We start from the raw sequence: 23,158 nt of genomic DNA on the forward strand, positions 1-23,158 counted from the left end.
ATACATATATGTACACACACATATATATACACACACATATACACACACATATGTGTGTGTGTGTGTGTATATATATACATATATATATATATGTATGTATATTTATATATATATATATATATATATATATATATATATATATATATATATTAGTGAACTCTTTTCTCCTAGATGCAAACGTTGTTTTAATTTGAATTGAAATTTGTAAGTTTAGAGAACCAATACGACGCAGAATATTTTTAAAATAAACATTTATTTATTCAAAATCAACTAAGTTCTGGTGATATAACACCATCATCAGGAATAGACTAAGTTTGTGATTTTTTTCTTTATCTTTATCCTTTCTCATGGTATCAGAAAAATAAGTCGATTTATTTCTGACTCAAGGTTAGTGTCAGTTACTCCTCTTCCATGTTAATAATGGGTTTAATAATTTCTCCCACGTTAAGAATGAGTTTAATAATTTTTTCCATGTTAAGAATCGGTTTAATAATTTTCTTCCATGTTAAGAATGGGTTTAATATTTTTCTCCCATGTTAAGAAGTCATTAAATGAATCAACTTTTTAAAATTATTATTTTTAGAAGTTTTTTCATGTTTATTTGCTTTTTGGAGTAATTTTTTAAAACCCTTACTCTAACCCTCACTCACCTGAGTCTGTAAAGCCAAGACTTTCTTTTGATTAAAAAAATGTTTGTACATTTTTATTATCGCTAAATTTTTGTGATTTTTGGAATATGCCATCTTCATTCTGTGACAAGTAGGTACATGATAACAGTTTTTCTTCATTTTTGTTTCTCGCCAAAAGTGGCAATCTGAATATGCACCCAATATTTTTGTATAACTAAATTAATTTTTTTTTTTCGTCTGTGGTCAATCAACAGGAAACATAGCAGCTTCAAATTAAGACACCCTCCCCAAACCTAAATCCAACTTAGGAATCATTTGTGTCTGGAAAAATCCAATGGATTGTTCACAACAGATTCGTGAATCATAATAAAAAGAGGGATGTACGTGAGAAAGTCGAGAAGATCCAGGGCTTTCAGATGTTGCAGACGATCTTTGGCTTCTTGTTGGTGAGCAAGACTCACACCTCCGACTCGTAGTTCCACAATCAATTGCTCCAATGAAATTTTGTTCGTTTCTGGGTCAACATTGCATTCCCACAGCGTCTGGTTTGGGGGAAAAAAAAAAAACAGAACAAAGTAAATATCAAATCATCTTCAAAAGCGTGGCGCTTGTTTGGGATTTAGTCTTTATCTAAACATTTACTAAGGAAATAATGTTATTTTGTTGCCGATAATATAGGACGCTTTAAGACATTGAAATGATCAGTTTTTAATTTTTTTCTTAGATGAACATGTTTCCTGTATTTATTTTCTTTATTAATAAAAAATTTTAAAAATAAAGAAAATTCTTAAATTTCACTTTTGTAATATGAAAAAATACTTGTAGCAACCACAATGCCCGGTCAGAACAAATACCTGGCACGAACATTTCATAGCAATCATCGTTTCAAAGTCTACACGTATGAAGAATGCGTAGGTACATGATGCTGTGACACGATCATATGCTTACATAAAATAAAAGGAACTATGTTGCGCTCCCTTGTCTAGAAATACAGTAAACAGGCTGGAACAGTCAATAAGGCCTGTATATAAGGATTTGCCTGCAAAAAATCAAACTAGTTTCGTCTTTGATTTCTAAAGAGCAACACATGTTCAGGATAACTCCGTCACCAGGAGACATTAAAAACCCCCGTCCTGATATTACGCGCAATGCTCGTGAACTAAACAATTTTATTTTGAACTACTGTTCTTACGATATGAAGGCACACACACACACACACACACACACACACATTTAGAAAATAGCCACATTAACTTTAAGCCCACGTGTGGCACTCTGATCGGGGAAAAAAATCAGTAATTTCAAGCCTCGTGCTATTCTTGAACAATCCTCACTTCAATTAATGCTTCATTATAAACATTCCACACAAGAAAACACTTATGTTAGAACAATTCAAACTAATATTCCTAACACGTAAATAAATGTTGTTTATTCCATGCTAATACTGCAATTTCGTGTTCTTTGTTGAGAGTCGTTCTTTTCTGGATTCCATTTTTATTTTTTATGTAAAGATGTGGATTGGAGAAACCTTTCTATTAATTGGCGATCATGTTAAATTTACTTTTAATGGTCCCACAGATACACTCCTACTTTCGATTTCAATTAAGTTGCGACACACGCCACCTTGGTTCTATAAATCGATAAATCCCAATTATGAATTGGTTATTGTACTGCACCACATTTCTAAAAGTGGTGACTCCATCGTGAGTCCTACATACTTAATTAAAATGAAATATTTTACAATTAGAAAAAATACAGTTTATTTATATATTCTCTCTTTTGCAAAAAGAAAAATGTTGCATTTATTCGGTCCTCAGTTAGTGATGGAGAAATACTTAAAATATTTTCTGATTAGAAAATAAATTACAGTTCATTTACTAATTTTTTCGTGAAAAAAATGTTGCATCTGTTCAATCCTCGGTTTGATACAAAAAAAAAAAATAATAATCATAAGAAAAGTTTATTTTTTTAAAGTAGGTAAATATTTTTCATTGGCGAAAAACAACTTCTTCATCATTAGCTGGTCGAAAGATAAACTTTAATTTTTATAAAAAATCTTTCCTTTCAGCGTCCTGACAAAATTAATTTGTCAGTATATATTAGATTTCTATAAAAAATAATATGATAAAATAATGAAGTTTTTCCGTATATAAAAATGAAATTTGTTTCCTTTTTTTACTGATATTTTAACATCCTTAATTATCAGCAATAAAATAACATTTTTTTTCTTTAGTAAATGCTAGTTATCTCCCTTGGATAAAGACCAAATACAAGCGCCATGTTACTTTCTATATCACAAGGGCAAAATCCAGTTCCCAAAAAGAGGAATTCTTGGTTGAGACAAAAATTAAAATTTTTTCAGTCTGGGAGGATTAGTTTTTATTACTTAAAGACAAACCAGAACAGGTGAAGCAGAGTATCAAACAATTAAAATTTAAGAAAACAAACAAACAAGCAAAAAAAAAAAAAAATAAAAAAATAAATAAATAAAATAAAAATAATAATCCAAGGGAGATAATTCAAATACAAGGCCAAAATAAACGAAGGGAGCCATTTCAAATGTAGGAAAAAAAAAAAAAAAAAAAAAAAAGAGATAATTAAAATTTCAAAAAAAAAAAGAAAGGGTACTTGTACAGTTTAATCAAGACATTAAAAAATTAAAATATCGAAAAATGTTATATTGTACGTTTGGACTGAAGATTACAAAAAGAAAAAATTCACTTAATTTGATCGATTAGTTTTGTTTTTTTTTTTTTTTAGCGGAAAAGCACGTTTTTATGAGAGCGCGTGTTGAAACGCTCTCATAAAAACGTGTTTTTCCGCTGTAAAAAAAAAAAAAAAACAACAACAAAAAACCTTCAGTCATTATGAAATTTATTGAACACGCCACGGGGAGATAACTCCAGTTAAAGCGCCGACACCTCCCCATCTTTAAAACTAGCTTTTCTTCCTAAACAGCGAACTTTTTGCTCGGTATCATAACAAATTGATTTTTCGCTGTAAAATTTTTTTTTTTAAAAACTACTTGATGAAATTAAGTGAATTTATTTTTCGGAGAACTTCGTTACATAACGGATGCATATAATTTCAACATTTTTCGATATTTTCATTTTTTAATGTCTTGACTAAACTGTACAAGTACTAAAAAAAATGGAAAATGGGGAAAAATTAGAGATAATTAAAATTTAAGAAAAACATTGAGGAGGGGGGATAATTCAAATGTAAAAAAAAAACAAAAAAAAAACAAAAAATACCAAGGGAGATAATTCAAATTGAAGGAACTGAAAAAAATCGAAAGAAATTATTCAAATTTTAGATAAAAAAAAGACTAAAGACAAGTTTTTGACTACCTCCAAACAATTAGCCCTCTGTTATTTAGAAAGATGTAGGAGGACCAAAATAACCATTTTTTGTTGTCCACTCTCTTATGTCTATGAAATTGTATGTATATATATATATATATATATATATATATATATATATATATATATATATATATATATATATATGAGAAGTAAAATTTTAAAGCTTCAAATAAATTTGGGGATATAGTAAATACGATGGCCCCCTAGAATAAATGTAGTATTGTGATGATTGAGATGGATGTAGTGAAGAGTAGTGTTGTGGAGCCGTGGTCGTCCCGGGGACAATCGATCCAACATTTTATTTGCAAAGGAAGTGAAAAATCGTATGATCTGGAGACTGGTCGCCTGGAAGGTTGCACGTCACTGGTGGCTAAGGTCTGGAACAGTTACTCTAGACGTAGCGTGGTTGCTCGCTGGGTTTGGAATGATTGGCTGGGCGTCAGGACGATCTGGAAATGGACGGTGGACATTGAGAATGAGGTGGTCAGTGTTAAGAAACGGACGACATTGAGAACGGATGATTATGTGTTAAGGAACGAACGGTTGGTAGGGAACCAGGTGTGAGTGAGGTTGTAGACCGGAGGAAACAAGGTGCGAGCGAGATAGCAGACCAGAGGAGCGAGGTGCATGCGAGGTTGCCAGAAAGCTGAAGGAGGAGCTGGAAAGCTGTAGGAATGAGCTGGAGGCACCAAGGGCTGGAAAGGCTGCGGGAATGAGCAGGAAGCCGCTGGAGTGAGCTGGAAGCTAGAGACTGGAAGTAAAGTTCGATGCTGGTGGGTCTCAGGAGGCAACGGCTGTTTGAACTGCTGTTTTTGCTGCGGCTGCTGCTGCGGGAATCCTTCGGCGAGTGGATTCGGTCAATGTGACTGGTAGCGTCAGTCGTCACTTCGGGAGCCTTTTCTCCCCCCTTCCCCCCAGCCGGGCGCCAGTCTTTTTTTAGTTGGGTCGAGGCTGGCTGTATTCATTTGGCCAGGGTGATGTTAATGATGTCACTCCCAAAGAGACAAACAATCGACTCTAATTCTAGAACGAAATTTATGCAATCAAAAGTAGATTGTGAATTTGTTGATTCCATTTAAATTAATTTCGTCTAAAAGTAAAAATGTTAATTGCCTGTTTTGTTGGCGTTTTGTTGATACGTTTAAATTCCAACATGCATAGCGAAATTGATGATGAAAAGAGAAAGAGTAGGTGAATGAATTCACTGAACCCGGATATGTTCATGCACTAGCTCGCGTTTAGTCAATCTTGTCCTTTAAGTGAAGCGAAACAGCAGAGGCGAAGAGAGAAAGAAAAAATGGAGGCAGTTATTTGAAACCGCGGCAGTAGGATAGTTATTTTTTATCACTTTAGGACAAGGAGGAGCAACAGCTCACATTATTCGCATATTTTTAATGGCCTTGTGCCTAATTTGTTCCAAATGTAAGATTTTATAATTTTATATTTTTGATAACTGATTAAAAGTATATGATAATACACTTTGATCTTAGAGAAAAACCTTGTCTTTAAGTAGCTTTTTCTTTTTTTCTGAAACTCGAAACTTGTTTGGAGGTTTTTGTCTTTTTTCATGAGGTTCAAAAATCTGTAAAACTGTAATTATTTCAAGTTGTTAAAAAAGCTGTTAAAAACAACCTGTTAAAAAGCTGTTAAAAACAACCTGTTAAAAAGCTGTTAAAAACAACCTGTTAAAAAGAGCATATGTGGCAGACAAACTTAAATATAAGAACTGGTCTCTTAGTTCTTTAGTGTCTGGTGTACTCACTGTGTATTAGCTACGACTGATCTCTCTTTCTTTCTCTTTTTCTCTATTTTCCTTTCTCTTTCTCTCTCTTTTTTCTTCCTTTTTTTCTCTCTCTCTTTTTCTCTATTTCTCTCTCTTTTCCTTTATTTTGTAGTGTGGTCACTGTCTTTGATAGAGGCCATCTTGCATGACGATAGAATCTTTGAATTTGCCAAGAATAATACAGATATTTAATATAAATTGTGGTAAACGAAATTTTATAAGAAAACATTTTTGTGCAAGAAATTTACACCAGTTTTAGGGTTTTGATTTAGGAGAAATATTTTTGAGAGGAGTCAGATTCAGAGAAATATTTTCAGTGAAAAGGTTTTTTGTGTTTATAATTATATATTGATGTTAATGCCTGAGCTACGAAAACATGTTTGTTGCAAGGCTAAAAATCAAGACACGAACTAATAGCTTTTACGTCACACATGCATATTTGTAATGCCATTGTTCGACCTTCACCTGGCAAATTCCATTTTTTTTTTAATTGTCACACTTTTGCACAGATTTTCCACGGCTAAAACCCAAATATAAAGTTTCGCATGGGTTTGAACATCCTATGTATTAAGTTTCATGTCTGTAAACCAAAAACTGACAGGGGAGTTTGGTAGGCAAACCTTTTAAAACAAATATGTATATGCATGCATAAATATATATAGAAAGAGGTTTGTGTTTACTATAAGCAAATATTACACAAGTATAAATCATGTAGGATATCTGCATAAATATAATTATACGTAATAGTTAATAATCATCCTACATGAAAACCGAAAAAAACTAATAGGGAATTAATTAAAATGAATGTTTAAAAGAATATGCAAATTAGCTAGATCTTTTGCAGATGAATTCAATTTCACGATGCAAATATAACAAAGTTGTATTTTCTTTTTAAATAAATAGAAAAAAGTGTTTTTAATATGAATATCAATACGCACAAAAAAAAAAGAAAATTACGAGTATATATATATGTATTGTCAGTTAATTTCAGTCATATATTACACAAGTAGACATTTCTAACTGTTTTTCTCTCTCAAATGATTGAAAATATTTATCTTTTAAAAACAAAGCCATTTTGCTGTAATACGCTATAAATCAATAAAATGTTATTTTAATTTTTTCATAAATAATTGAACAGTCGACCAGGATCTTTTTTAGTAAAGAAAAAAAAATAACAAACAAAACAAAACAAAAACATAGACTAGTAAGTAACTGTTATTTTAAAATTGAAAATATTACAAGAGAAAAGGGAGAAAAAAAAAAGAAAAGAAACAAAAATCTGTTTCCTGTTTTCCTTCTTTTTCTTATTCATCCATTTGTGCAACTTTTACCATGTCATTTGTATGGTGATATTTTTATATAAATTTGTTATTATGTCTCCATAGATTTGACTTTTATTGGAAGTTTAAAATCAATGAAAAAAATATCATTTTATCGTTTGAAAACTGCTGGGTCCTTCAGCCTCACTTTCTTTCTCACTTTAAGCCGGAACTTTCTTCAGGGAGGGACTTTTCTCTCCTCTCACTGTTTTCTCTGCTTGAGCAAAAGCACCGTCGCCTACCCGTCTGAGTTCGGTCTTTTATTCCTCTCAAATTTCGGCTAGTCTCGCCCTCTTTCCCATAAAACAAACCACACCTACCGCTTCTTCTTCTTTTTGTTTTTTTTACATAGGCATAACCACTTATCAAGGCCCAGAGACCACTCGAGGATATAGGTTAAGAGTGTACAGTAGTCAATTGGACAATATAGTAATCGTTAGTAATGGAAATTTGGTAAATTTGTTAACTTAAGTGGAACGGCTCGTCAAGAACTTGTTTATGTTGGACTTGAAGGCAACCATATTGTACTCAGCTGGAAAGCAGGAAAACAGAAGACAATTCCAGAGGCATGCAGTTCTAAGGAAGACGCTTTGTTCATGGAATCTACGTTTAGGTTTAGGCACAGATAAAGAGTGGGGGGAATTATTGATAGTGTTTTCAGCTAGACGAGTGTTTTTTGTGAAAGTTTGACGAGGGGGGACCATAGACTGAAGCTCAGTCGAGCACTTGCCATGAAAATAACGATAAAGCAGAGACAAACTCCCAACTTCTTCTTCTTCTTCTTCTTCTTCTTCTTCTTCTTCTTCTTCTTCTTCTTCCAGCCCCTGTTTATTGACAGCAAACAGAACAGACTTTCTGTCCTTTGGAGGTGAGTGCATTAGAAAAATTACTACTACATCGTCAGTACCAGCAATGAAAAAGTAAGTTAAAAAAATAAAAACCTCGTTCTTAGGATTGGAAATTATGGTTTAAAGTTTTTCCCATTCTGATACTGATTCCCAAATACTAAAATTTTCTGATTTTTCTAATTTCCGATTAATCTTCCCAACACTAACTTTTACACGTGAAATATTAAAAATTAAAAAGGAAATATAAATCGTTTAAAAAATATGCAATTTTTAAAACCTTTAGAATGAAGTGATTTTACATACCTTACATTTAAATGTTTTCATGTCGAGCAGACGATAATCGATGTTGTCAAGCAAGCTTTTCATCCAATTACTAAAAAATGCAAGCAGACAAAAGTTAAACGTCAAAATAATGATTCATGCCAGAGTGGCTTATCATTATTAATTTTGCGATACATATTATAGGAAACACAGTTTGAGTAACGTAGGCACTTTTCAAAAAAAAAAAAAAATCTTTATCATTTAGAAGATGTGGCCTCAAAATTGCATCGTCCGCCACCCCAGCCAAAATATTTATAAAAATGAAATTAAAACTAATCCTATACAGATTGCCTTGGGGCATATATATATATATATATATATATATATATATATATATATATATATATATATATATATATAAGATAAAAATTACAATTAAATTTACCAAAATGATCCAAGATGGTAAAATTAAAGTATATTATAAATATTAAAGAATTAATATTATAAAGTTATCTCAGCCAGATGTAAAAGCTCGATAAAACCAAATAAGAGATAGAGCTTTTAAGGACTATCCACTTATCTAGTGTTTCCTTTTCAGATTAAATATGTTTTTTAACTCATTTCAAAGTGTTTTTTAACATGTGTTACTAACTGTTTGCTCGTATATATATATGTGTGTGTGTGTGTGTGTGTGTGTGTGTGTGTGTGTGTGTGTGTGTGTGCGTGTGTTTGTGTAAGTTAAAGAAAGATGATACAATCAATTCTTTAAGGGGAGACTTATCGGGATAATGCAAAGCTCAACCAAATTGTATTGGAGCTTATTTAGAAGTAAGCAAGAAAGGAAATGAGGTATAAAAATAAACATTAATATATAGAGATTTATTCATTTATTCAACAGGGTGCACATTTATTTAGAGGTGCTGGGGAAGTGGGGACTCTTTATGCCATGGCATTTCGAAACCTAATGCTTCTCATCAGAAAAGTTGCTAGTTAACATAATAGGGATGCGATAGTATCATTAGGAGCGAAATAGATTAAAATTGTTTGGTGCAACTGCAAGTGGTTTCTGTGATATAGGAGAAGTGTAGTTTGCATTACGTAATGGATATATATATATATATATATATATATATATATATATATATATATATATATATATATACGTCTTATTTGTTTTACATAAGCATTTATATTTCGCTACACATTCATGATTACGTTTCAGTCAGTTACTAATAACTAGAGACCTCTTCAGTCGATATTGCTTATACAAGTTACCTACTTTGCTTATGTATAAGCAATATCGCCATTTGTAACTGGTTGACTAAAACATACTCATGAATGTGTAGCGACCTATCAATGCTTATGCAAGACAAATTAAAAGTATATCTTGTCCTACATTGGTATTGAGCACTCTTGCATAATTCTCATTAAAACTCCATTGGTTGCTTTCACCTCTGGAAAATATTAACCTGAAATTGTGTGTGTGTGTGTGTGTGTGTGTGTGTGTGTGTGTGTGTGTGTGTGTGTTAGAAGAATACTCGTCCCAAAACATTAAAACTAATTCTCTAAGCAGGGCAGTTTTGCACCACTTTTATGTTCGCTTACAGCGATTAAAATCAAGATATCATCATAGTAAACCATATGTCTAGAATTCTTATTCTAATTTTAATCAAAATTCATTACATGATTTAGAATCTAGAAAATGTCTAAAATTTAAAACTCAAGCTTAAGGTGTCTTAAGCAGAAACTGAAATTCAATAAATCTTCTTTAATTGGTGTCTAATGAACATGGATAAAATTCAATGCAAATCTGAAATATTTGAATTTTCTAAAGTTTTGCCTATATTATGCTCCCTAAAATCCCTTTAAAATATTCTAAAAAAAAAAAAGAATATTTATTAACTGTGGATTTATACACATTGTTAAAATTTCACAAAAATATCGTTGAATTTCACGAAGGCATTCCATCTAGCTTTTTCCATTTTGTACAAAACTAAATAAAACTTAAATAGAGGGCACACGACTCATCCTTACGTGTGATAGTTGTTAAAAAAAAAAATTCATAATGATCGCTCAATTAGTTTGAGTCAATCCTATATACTAAAATATGTAAATATATATACATACCTAACTTTATATATAAAATATATGTATGCAAATGACCGAGCCATGTGTAAGGTTACATCACAGCGAGAAAGACAAGAAAAGAATAAAAGGACAGAAAATAGACATGTCACACATGGACCGGGAGTGACAGGTAAAGACGCATTCTCAACTTGGTCGGTCAAAGACATAATACAACATGTTCGACACAGCAGAATCTTGTTAAGCACATTGGAGAACGAGAAGACTTTTGAACAAGAGACAAAACATTATGCTGGAAAGTACTTGTAAATAAATATCTGTTGTTTCAACTGGAAATAAAGTAAGTCAAATTATTTTCTTTGTCTTTGTTTCCTTGCGACTATCTGCATACAGTGTGTGTGTCCCTAGTGATGACAGGTAATGCAAGGGAAGAACTATGTAACATTATTCTAATCTATATAAATAAAATGAACTCATTTTTTCCCCTCCGACTTTGACATTTATAGGACTGCACCTGTATACATTTGGTGCAGCCGTATCATTCACAAACTGAATCGCGACATCTGTCGTATGTTATAGGCTTATTAGCTGTCCAGTATCTTGCTGATCAGAGTTTCCTATATTCTGTCTGGTGAGAGTCCACTGTAAAAATCGGTTACATTTAATGGAAGTAGTAAAGTATACTCTCTCTAACAAATTCATCCTACCACCGCCACTCACTTACACCGTTCCAGAACGTTCACAGGAGACATTTAAAACCGACCACCGGTTAGAATTTATCTAAAAACTGGTCTGGACTTACGCTGAAACGAACCACGGTTACTTTGCCATTGATTAGCATAAAACATAAACACAATTTATAAAGCATTCATTATAATAAAATTAGATTAAAACAGAACACAATCCGTTACCTGGAATTGAATTCACAATTACATTACTTCGATTTCGTTATAACCCGCGTGGTTAGAGTTTAATGAAAACCTGGATTGACATTTACGTGAAAAGCACCAACTTATTTTCACAAACACAACTTCCGTTTTGCTCTTTCCTTTCGTTCTTTTATTTTCTTTCTTTCTTCGTAAGGACATGTTTTCGTTGGTGCCCGGAAAACTCGTCCCGGGAAAACTCGTTATTTTAGTGATGACAGGTAATGCAAGGGAAGAACTATGTAACATTATTCTAATCATTTTATAAAAACAAAAATTGATTAGAAACTACTTTCTATGAGAAATGACTTCCTTTACCTTTTATAATCTTAAGGGTTGACTTATATTAACTTTGAAGCAGTCATGAATAAAATAAAGACTTATTTCCCTTCATGAATTAATCAATATTAATTAATAGTTCTCTCTGATTCTCTCTCCTCTGATCTTGAGAATGTGGTACAATGGGGAAAGTGGTGGCTGGTTACTTTTAATGCATCTAAAACCAAGTTCCTATCATTATATCATCATCGCTCTGATCCCCATCTGGCATCAAATGAAATGAATGGGGAGGCTCCATGTTTTGACAAGCTTCTGGGCTTGACCTTTACTCCGGATCCGAAATGGAACACATACATCAAATCCGTTGCTAAGGTCGCTGGAAAAATGGTGGGATCCTTCTACCGCTCCAGTAGATATCTCACTCCTGATGCAATTTTCTACCTATATAAAAGCCAAGTACGGCCAATGATGGAGTACTGTTGCCACATTTGGGCAGGAACTCCAAGAAGCAGCTATCCTGTCTTGACAGAATTCAAAATAGACTTTGTAGCTTAGTGGGGTATGCTCTTTTCTCTTCCTTGCAACCTCTTTCTCACAGAAGAGACGTTGCGAGCCCCCCCTTTTTTTTTTACATAGGCATAACCACTTATCAAGGCTCAGAGACCACTCGATGATAAGGGTTAAGAGTGTACAGTAGTCAATTGGACAGTATAGTAATCGTTAGTAATGGAAATTTGGTAAATTTGTTAACTTAAGTGGAAAGGCTCATCAAGAACTTGTTTACGTTGGACTTGAAGACAATCAGATTGTAGTCAGCTGGAAAGCAGGAAAACGGAAGACAATTCCACAGAAGGAAAATCTCTTTTAACACAACAACGAAAGGATTTACTTATGTGTGAGAAAGTTGGACAGTGTTTGAGTGAGGAAAGAAGCTTTGTTCATGGAATCTACGTTTAGGTTTAGGCACAGATAAAGAGTGGGGGGTGAATTATTGATAGTGTTTTCAGATAGAAGAGTGTTTCTTGTGAAAGTTTGGCGAGGGGCGGCCATAGATTGAAGCTCAGTCGAGCACTTGCCATGAAAATAACGATAAAGTAGAGACAAACTCGCAACATCTCTTCTATCTCTGTTTTATCGTTATTTTCATGACAGGTTCTCGTCTGAGCTCCAATCTACGACCCCCCTTCGTCAAACTTTCACGATAAACACTCGTCTAGCTAAAACCACTATCAATAATTTCCCACACTCTTTATCTGTGCCTAAACCTAAACGTAGAACTGCATTTCTTAGAACTGCACGCCTGTGGAACTCTCTTCCATTTGCCTGCTTTTCACCTGACTTCAATTTGATTGTTTTCCAGTCCAACTTAAACAAGTTCTTTATGTACCGTCCCCCTATGTAATCCACTTTACAAAATTTCCACTACTTATGATTACTACGCTATAATCCCATTGACTACTGTACACTCATTAACCCTTATCCCCGAGTGGCTCCTGGGCCTTAATAAGTGGGACTCTTATGTAAAAAAAAAAAAAAAAAAAAAAGATGAGTCAATTTCCCTGCTAGGTGATCTGATTACACACTAACCAATCAGCTTGTAGTGATAATTGATTCTATCTGTACCCCGAGGAACTGTTTTTACCCCACTTAAGGAATCACGGTCAGTCAGCAGAGAGAATCCTGGAAGCAATGAAGAAAGTCACACAGTCTCTCTCTCTCTCTCTCTCTCTCTCTCTCTCTCTCTCTCTCTCTCTCTCTTTCCACTAAACGTTTCAACATTGACGATCTAAGCCTGAAGATAACTACCGACCGATCTTCGACAACCCAAAAAAACTTTCAACTTTTCATTTTCCTCGCTCGAACACTGTCCAACTTTCTCACATATAAGTAAATCCTTTCGTTGTCGCGTTAAAAGAGATTTTCCTTCTGTGCGACGTTTTTGTTTAATACTAAAAAGTCAATCTGGCAAGCAAGAGATAATACTGTTGGATACAGGAAAGGGAGATAACTATTTAATAAAGAAAGGGAGATAACCATAGCATACTTACTCAAGTGATGTTATACGATGCGAAAGTGCGGCCAAAATAGAAAATAATCTGATGTCTGATCCATCCTCAATGCTGTAACCAGTCATTTCAATAATCTGACAATATGAAAATAAATAAATAAAATAAGAATGGATAAACAAACGATTATTAACCCTCGAAGGAACCATTATTCAAGTGATATATTGGAGGGGGAATTAAAATTGTCAGAAACAAAATATTAAATATATATCTATTAAATATTACATATTAAAAATTATATTCTTATATTCAAATAAAGATCATACTTGTGTGTGTAAGTGATTAAAAGTCAAAAACTACACAAGATATATATAATGAAATGGTGTAGAGGGGCCCGACATCATTTCATTATATATATATATATATATATATATATATATATATATATATATATATATATATATATATATATATATATATATATATTGTGTAGCTATATAGCCCTACATTGGAGGGCTATATAGCTAGGTATGACACTAATTTTCGATATCCATAAAAAAGGCAAGTAAAAACTAGCAAAACAAAATTAATGTATCGTAATTTTTACTCTATAGTGAAAAAAAAAAAAAATCAGGATTTATATCGTATATAAATATTATTTATTTTTCACTCCATAAAATTCAGCAAAATTTGATTTGAACATCACAAAATGACAAAACCTTTAAAGAATGACAAAAAGTAACAATAGCAGCAAATTTTTCGCAAGTACAAGAAAAGCAGCCAAATTAAACATTTAAAACATAGGGAAAAAAAAGTCAGTAAAAATATACATTATATCTTGTTAAAGTTTTGGTCCAATCATAATCTAGTGAAATATAACAGGAATAACGTGGAAGTTCTATAACAAACCCTACTTTCCCCAATGGTTTACTTCTACTTGTGCAGCTGCCATTGCTCAAAGGCAGCATGCATACCGCAGATTTATCTAACATAAATACCTCCGACAAACAGCAAATTCCCACCCCTACACAGTAGAGACCCCAGATGCCAGAAAGCCTTCTACTCGAATAGTTTCTTCCCCAGAAACTGTACTGACATGCAGAAGTTCAAGTGTAATGCAAACAGACATCTTGCTGCTTGCTGCTCAACTCCCTACATAGTGTCTCTGCAATTATGTTCCATATAATGGCTCCCTACATCAAAGTAGCACTGTGCCTTGTTTGGGGTGAAAATGCAATAATAAAAAATAAGTCTTACTTTTGGCTTGAAATATTATAAAAAAAGATATATATAGGTGTATATATCCATAGTAGGGCAGGTTATCTCAATATTACATAAGAATCTTTCGTTTAGTGATACAAGCACTAAGTGAAAATTTGTTTCAGCAATTTGTCTCACTACCAGAAAACATATTACATTTAAGCAGACAACACCTAAAACAATTAACTTCTTTTTCTATGGACGACCCTAACTGACAAATTTTTCATGTTGATAACAATTTATTAATTTTCAATATCGTAATTTGTAGTCCGAAAAAAGTAATATTTAAATTCTTTCTGTTAAATTCCTTTTTATTCTTGGAAATATTAATTTTTGATTATTAAAATTAAGCATTATTTAAATTTTAACTAAATCCTTACATTAACTTTATTGGAAACTTATTTTCAATTAAAAATTTTTGTTTGGAATTATAAACTAAAAGTCACTTTTTTATTTAATATTAACTGATTGTAAAATCAGCCACGCACAATGAAATTTAATTAACTCTGAACTCATAATTGTTTTACTTACTTGATTTAGAAATTATATTTTTGTAGTGTAATTCAAATCTTGTTGGTAGTGAATACTTGATGCTTCGCCAGGACTATCAAGGGTACTTTTTTTATTGTGACGGCATCACTAGATAGAGTACCTACCCCAGCTTAATCCCATCTACCCTCAAGAGAAGGATAGACCGCACCAATTTCTCAACCTGGTATTTTACCTCACGGTACATACAGCACCTTGCCTTCCCTAATGGTCACCCATCTGGTACTGGCCAGGCTCAATGTTGCTTAACTTTGGTGTTCAGGCAAGAACCGGTGTGTTCACGTGATTATGCCATAATAAAAGAATTAAATGGGTAGAAAGGATTTAAAATCGATGAATAAACTAAAGCTTCAAATAGCTGTAATTCATGATGCTTTCCTCCACCATTGGCAGAAGAGAAAGCAATGCCAACATCTCCATAAAAGGTTCTTTTTTTTCAAATTGATGATTCTTTTGTGCTGTTGTGAAATATTAAGTTCAGGTGCGCTTGTCACAAATGAATTGGAGGACACGTCGAGATCAGGCTGTGATGTTATTATTGTGACATGCAATTTTAGAGAAATGTGAAACTTAAAGGTACTCACCCTACATAAATATTCTTCTTCCGATGGGGTCAACTGGCTGTTGGCCAATCTTAGAGCCATCATCGTTTCTTTAGGACTCAACCAACCTTTATTCTTTGTGTCAGCCTAGGAATAGAATTATATATATATATATATATATATATATATATATATATATATATATATATATATATATATATATATATATTAAAATAACGTTTTATAGCCTCCGACTGTCTTCAGGTGTATCTTGTCAAACTCGGAAATGTTTCTATTGAGCTAAGGAATTTGGACGGAATTTTGAACGGAACCCTGTATTTACTTTATCGGAGTAACAAACTTTCACTCCATTAGCCATGATTAGATAGAGATCCTAAGAAATTTGAAATCGAATTTTTTGGTCACTCACACTGAGAATCGAACCTTTTCCAAGTCCTCTAACCCAACTGCGGCATTGGTCCTTGTACAGTGGTTAAAATACTTGGAAAAATCAATTGTAAAAGTGATATTCTTCTGAAGGTTATTTCTGGCTTCAGAGCATATATATGAAGGAAAAAGTCGGTCCACAATTATGATTTTTATTTATTTTGACAAATGCCTGTATGTTTTTCTTTAGCACCTTACGCACGTTTCACAACTTGTAACAAAAAATACTGTCTTTTGTTTATTTGGCTATATATATTCAATAAGGAATTGCTTCTGTAATAATAAGTATGAAATCTGCATGAACTAATTTGCTAGTCTATATATATATATATATATATATATATATATATATATATATATATATATATATTAAATCCCCGAAACAGTGTTTCATGGTAAACAACTGATGATCCCTTGAAAAAAAAAAAAAAAAAAAATTGGTATTGTAGTAAATTCGAGAGAGTTGATGCAGTGATTGCAGGTGATTAAATGACTTACTGACTAGATGTTTTTTTAACGAATGATAAAAAGTAATTTTTTGTATAGTTTTAAAGGTTAAAAACTTCAAAGACTATATATATATATATATATATATATATATATATATATATATATATATATATATATATAAAAGCGAAAATGTATGTATGTATGTATGTATGCTTTTCCTCAATGTCCACAAAAGGCTTCTTTCAGAGAAGCGCTCGCTCGGTTCACAACTTCTTAAAACTTTTTATATCATCTATAAATTGTAATATCTCACACTTAACCACAGAGCTCGCCTGTCTATTTAATTTTATTGACTTTCAAACGTTAATTATTCAACATTTCCCGTATCGGCGCGCGTTACGTTCGGTTTTCAGTATTAAAAAAAGCGAAACTCGACTCTAATCACTGTCCCGCACAAAATGCTAACTGCTGAATACCTATCGCCGTCACACTTTACTATTTTCCAACTGCAACGCCGGGTACCCCTCGCTAGTATATATATATAAAAGGCTAAATGGCTGTGCACGGTTTTGTATGTCCAGCAATGGCTTTTTTTGCGGGGGTTCTTGGTGGAGGAGAGTTACTATTTTGGAGAACTTTTTATATACTCCCTAGATTATAATATCTACGATTTGCAATCGCAGGTTGTTTCTACATTTATTTTGAGTGAGTTTAAAAAAAAAAACTGGTTTCCAGTTTTTGTTCGTCTTTCTTGTATAAATAAAGCAAAACTGAATTGAAACAAAAGGCTTCACTGGCCTTTGTGGCTGGCACGTCTTGAAGGCAATCAGTTTTGATTACTGTAGGGAATGCCCTTCATATCAGACAATTGCTATTCATTAACGCACTGCCAGAGCTCCCTTCTTCCCCAACATTTGCCAGTTAAGCTTTCAGCTTTCTGCCGTATGGCTGATATCGCTAAATTCCGCTCCTGTTTTGGTGTAACGGTAAGATGTCACATTTTCGTTCACTTTCTTTTCTGCCTTCATGTTGCGTGTTCAGGTTCGAGCCTCTCTGCCTACTAACACGTTTTTTTTTTGTGTTTCACACTCACCTCTAAACACCCGGGCAACCCTGCTAGTATACTATAAAAAAAAAAACAAATTAAATTTAAAGGTAATTATAAAAGTAAAAATGAAGATAAAAAATAATTGCAGTCCAAACTTTAGAAAGATAACATAGTAAAGTAAATCCCAAGTTGTAAATAACATAAATCACAAATGCAGAGTAAAAAATTTCATGTTAAGAAAAAACAATCCCACCATTTATCTATATATATAAAAGCGAAAATATGTGTATGTATGTATGTGTGTATGTTTGTGTGTCTTCTGAAAGCTTTCAACAGACACGACGAAAATTCACAAACTCAGTATCATATCGAAGCTCCATCCTTCACTCGAAAAATATCGAAAAATTGGCCAAAAACGTTCATTTTTTTCACCCCGAAATCGACAATTTTCAACAGGGGAGGGGGTTAACAAAAACGGTCTTCTCGTGATGACGACTGGTTTTACGCATGCGCCAGATGATGTCATGACCTGATTTACTTTAAATAGTTGAAAAACTGAACAAATTTCATGTACGTTGCGTTAGGTCGATTGATTAGCGCGTTGGTTCATTATCTAAGTGTTTTGGGTTCGAATCGTGGTGTGAGATGTCTTTTTTTTTTTGGGGGGATTTTTTAAATATAAATATTGAACCAGTGTTATTTAAGTCATTTTTCACGTAACGTTCGTTTTTCTGTTTTTTTTTTTACTTTGCTTATCCACCCCCGACCACACATCCAAAAACACCCAGGTACCCACCGATTTTTAAAATTTTAATATCGAAACAGGCTTATTCAAACCATTTTTCACGTGTTCGTTTTTCTGTTTTCATTGTTCGTTTGCCTTACGTTAGTTTTTTTTTCAATGTTTTGATTACCCTCGTCCCACCCCCACTTAAGTTTTAACATTGTTTTCTTTTTTTACTTCGCTTATAACAAACAAACCTGGTCATTGACGTTGTCGTCGTCGTAATGCTCGACGACTTCCAGGTGCGCACCTGTCAATTTAGTTCTTACTTAAATAAATTCAAACATCTTTCACTAACTCATTCTGGCTGGCCGATTTTATTTTCAAACTTCGCCTAGGGCTTCGGGTTCGATCCTACCAACTTTTACCCCCCACCCCCCCGGTTTCTTTTTTATTTAACACCACACACACCTCCAAACACCCAAGCAACGCCGGGTACCCCCGCTAGTCTATATATATAAAAGGCAAAATCTGTGTGCACATTTTATGTATGTCCGGCAAAGGCTTTTTTTGCCAGAATTCTCGGGAATTCTTAGAACAGCTTATATAGCCCGTAGATCATAATATGTTCGATTTGTGAATGTGCGTCACATCTAGATTTATTTACATCGACTTTTCCAAAATTCTTGCTATTTTGGCTGGCCTCGTGTGTGTTCGGCTTTTCTGTATAAAAGCGTAACTAATCTGAAGCAAAGGTGTGTTTCTCGGCCTCATGCCAGGAACGCCCAGAAAGCAATCAACTTTTGATCAATGCGGGGGAAAACGCTTATATCAGACAATTGCTATTCAATTTGGACAATCCCCTTTTTATGGGAGCTGCCCCCCCCATCTCAACATCTTAAGGAAACAAAATCAGCCAAAGTTGCATAAAACAAACCCAAAAAAACTGCCTCGCAGTAAAAGTTAATTGTGGTATTTCTATTTGACCTCATTAAATTTCAAAATTTCATCATGACAAGTTTCAAGAAAAAATACACGATTAAACCCGGTTCTCCAACTTCCAACGTAGACCCCTACTACCATGTCTCCTTCTCCAACATCAGGGGTCTACGTTCTAACCTTCCAGAGGTTGAAACCCAATTACAGGAGACTAAACCAGACCTTTTATTTTTAAGTGAAACTGGCATTGGACAGGCTATTTCCCTAGAAGAGTTTGCAATTAAAGGATACTCTAACTTGACTTCTAAATCTGACCCCCAAGATCGCCATGGGCATGGAATATGTGCCTATATTAAAGATGGCTTTCCATGTGGTAGGGACGTCTCCAGGGAAGATCCTAACTTACCCTATATGTGCTTCCGGGTTGCTTTAGCTCACACTACGGCATTTTTATTTACTCTCTATCGCCCCCACAACAGTGGAGCTACTATCTTTAAACGCATATCTGAGAAAATTGACCAAGTCCTATCTGCTTATCCTTCAGCTAACATTCACGTATGTGGAGACTTCAATGTTCACAACGTCGAATGGTTGACCCACTCAAACAAGACCGATGATGAGGGGAGGTTCTGTCATGACTTCTCCATTGCTTATGACCTCACTCAGATTGTTCAGGAACCCACCCGTGTGCCCGACAATGACGGCCAGTATGCGAGCCTATTAGACCTTTTTCTCACAACTTGCCCTGAACTATGTTCAGTTTCTGTTCTGTCGCCTCTTGGATCTTCCGACCACTCTGTTGTATCAATTAAGATAAAAATGAAATGTAATAAGTCCCCAGACGTACCTCTCCATCGTACAGTATATCGATACACTAAGGCTGACTGGGATAGCTTCCGTACATTTATAACTGATCTACCTCTGCATTCCATATTTAAAAAAGATGTGTCCTCTATAGTATTAGACCTGACGGAATGATTAATTGTAGGTATTGATCGTTTCATACCCTCGAAAAAGTTTCAGCAAAAACCTAACAGCCAGCCATGGTTCTCTCCAGAATGTGCTGCTTCCATTGCGCACAGAAATCACTTTTTCCACTGTTTCCAACGTAATAGATGTATGGAAACTAAAGCCGCTTTCAGGACTGCTAGCAACCATTGTAAGAAAGTAATAAAGAGCGCAAGGTGGTTGTATGCTCAATCTGTTAAGTCCAAAGTAGCTGAGCAGCGGCTTGGTTCCCACCAGTTTTGGCAAATAGCAAACAGAATTCTGAACAGAAGCATGTGCTCCATCCCAACTATCATCAATGGACCTGAGGTAATCTCGTCAGCATCAGACAAAGCCAAATTCTTTGTCAAGAACTTTGCAGCTAATTCTACCTTTTGCGATCAAGGCCGCCAACCCCCAATATTTCCTCCTGTATCTGAAAACACACTATGTGATATACGTATATCTGTACGTGATGTTGCCAAGCTAATCAAAAACCTTGATTCCAGTAAAGCAACTGGCCCGGACGGTATTCCAATTATAGTACTCAAAAAACTTCAACCTGAACTAGCGCCCATACTTACAAAACTATTTAAACGTTGTCTTAAGGAGAATAGTTTCCCATCTCCCTGGAAAATTTCATCAGTATGCCCTGTATTTAAGAATTCAGGTGATCGCTCATCTCCGTCTCAGTACAGGCCAATAAGTCTCCTGTGCGTCATGAGTAAGTTGCTGGAATCTGTGTTAAATACAGAAGTAATCAACCATCTCAACAAAAATAACCTTCTTAGTGACACTCAATATGGTTTCCGTTCTGCTAGATCTACAGCAGATGTGCTTACAGTTATATCTCATAGGATTAGCAAATCTCTCGACGGAGGCAACCTTTCTAGGGCAATTGCTCTTGACATATCTATCTTTGATAGGGTATGGCATAAAGGTTTACTTCATAAGATCTCTAGCTATGGTATAACTGGAAATGTCTTCTCAATTATTAAATCATTTCTTTCTGATAGGTTCATAAGAGTAGTAGTTGAGGGGCAAAAATCAGAAGCTCACAGTATTAATGCCGGTGTCCCTCAGGGGTCCATCCTGGGCCCAACTCTTTTCCTGATCTACATTAATGATCTTCCAAATCACATCCTTACATCATTTGTAGACATTTATGCTGACGACACTACCATTTATGGTACCACATCTAAGACAGTAAACGACCAAGTTCTCTCCAATTCTCTCTCCTCTGATCTTGAGCATGTAGTACAATGAGGAAAGGAGTGGCTGGTTACTTTTAATGCATCTAAAACCAAGCTTCTCTCTTTACATCATCAACATTCTGATCCCCATCTGGCATCAATTGAAATGAATGGCTCTCGTCTTCAGGAGGCCTCAAGTTTTGACAAGCTTCTGGGCTTGACTATTACTCCTGATCTTAAATGGAACACGTACATCAAATCTGTTGCCAAGGCCGCTGGAAAAATGGTGGGATCTTTCTATCGATCCAGTAGATATCTCACTGCTGATGCTATTCTCTATTTATATAAGAGCCAGGTACGTCCAAGGATGGAATACTGTTGCCACATCTGGGCAGGAGCTGCTAGAAAGGACTTGTCCTGCCTTGATAGAGTTCAAAATAGACTTCGTAGCCTCATAGGAGATGTCCTTTTCTCTTCCTTGCAACCTCTATCTCACAGAAGAGATGTTGCGAGTTTGTCTCTGATGTATCGTTATTTTCATGGAAAGTGTTCGACTGAGCTTCAATCTATGGTCCCCCCTCGCAAAACTTTCACAAGATACACTCGTCTAGCTGTAAACACTATCAATAATTCCCCCCACTCTTTATCTGTGCCTAAACCTAAACGTAGATTCCATGAACAAAGCTTTTTTATTAGAACTGCACACCTGTGGAATTGTCTTCCGTTTTCCTGCTTTCCGGCTGACTACAATATGGTTGTCTTCAAGTTCTTGATGAGCCGTTCCATATAAGTTATCAAATTTAACAAATTTTCATTACTAATGATTATTATATTGTCCAATTTCTACTGTACACTCTTTAACCCTTATCCTTGAGTGGCCTCTTGGCCTTGATAATGTGGTGATACCTATGAAAAAAAAAAGAAAAAGTCCAATGTGAACAAGTTCTAATTGAATCGTCCCCCTAAGTAATCCAAGTTACAAAATTCCCACTGTTACTATGCTAAAATCACAATGACTAATGTATACCTATTAACCCTTATCCTTGAGTGGCCTCTGGGCCTTGATAAGTGGTGACACCCATGTAAAAAAAAAAAAAAAAAAAAAAAAATTCAGTTTTTAATGCTTAAATAAATTTAGACGTCTTTCTGTTACTCTCCCTTGCTGGCCGAGCGGGTATCATGTCAGGTTTTTTCCACCTTCGCCTCAAGGGTTCTAATTCGATCCTACCTACTTGCCAACCTTTTTTTTTTCTACCCCCTCATCCTCAGCACAGACACCTACAAACACCCGGGCAACGCCGGGCACCCCCGCTGGTCTATAATATAAAGGGCAAAAATCTGTTTAAATGTATGTTTGTATGTCTGCCTAAAACTTTTGGCAGAGGCGACGGATTTTCACAAGATCTGTATATCACTTTGAAGCTCGACGCTTCGGACGACAAATATCGAAAAATTGGCCAAAAACATTAATTCCTTCACTCTCAACTGGGCACTTTTCTACAGAGAAGGCCGATTTTT

At 34.5% G+C, this 23,158-nt stretch overlaps 1 protein-coding gene across 5 annotated transcripts in view; it reads right to left on the reverse strand.

Annotated features, from left to right (window-relative positions):
- Positions 1-796: 796 nt before the first annotated feature.
- The window catches only part of LOC145263131 (uncharacterized), a 126,163-nt gene continuing 103,801 nt past the window's right edge, over positions 797-23,158 (reverse strand). For 2 of the 5 annotated variants that reach the window (XM_080120079.1, XM_080120078.1), the window contains exons 12-15: positions 15,895-15,999; positions 13,544-13,638; positions 8,248-8,317; positions 797-1,171 (exon numbers count right to left, since the gene is read on the reverse strand). In XM_080120079.1, the coding sequence (XP_079976205.1) occupies positions 941-1,171; positions 8,248-8,317; positions 13,544-13,638; positions 15,895-15,999 (501 nt within the window). In that variant the 3' untranslated portion in view covers positions 797-940. Of the gene's footprint in view, positions 1,172-8,247; positions 8,318-13,543; positions 13,639-15,894; positions 16,000-23,158 lie in introns of those variants that run through there. The other 3 variants (XR_013864481.1, XM_080120077.1, XR_013864482.1) reach the window with 3 other exon arrangements.

Source organism: Euprymna scolopes, chromosome 38, assembly GCF_053919585.1.
Source record: "Euprymna scolopes isolate OS-2025 chromosome 38, ASM5391958v1, whole genome shotgun sequence".
NCBI classification, from domain to species: Eukaryota; Metazoa; Mollusca; class Cephalopoda; order Sepiida; family Sepiolidae; genus Euprymna; species Euprymna scolopes.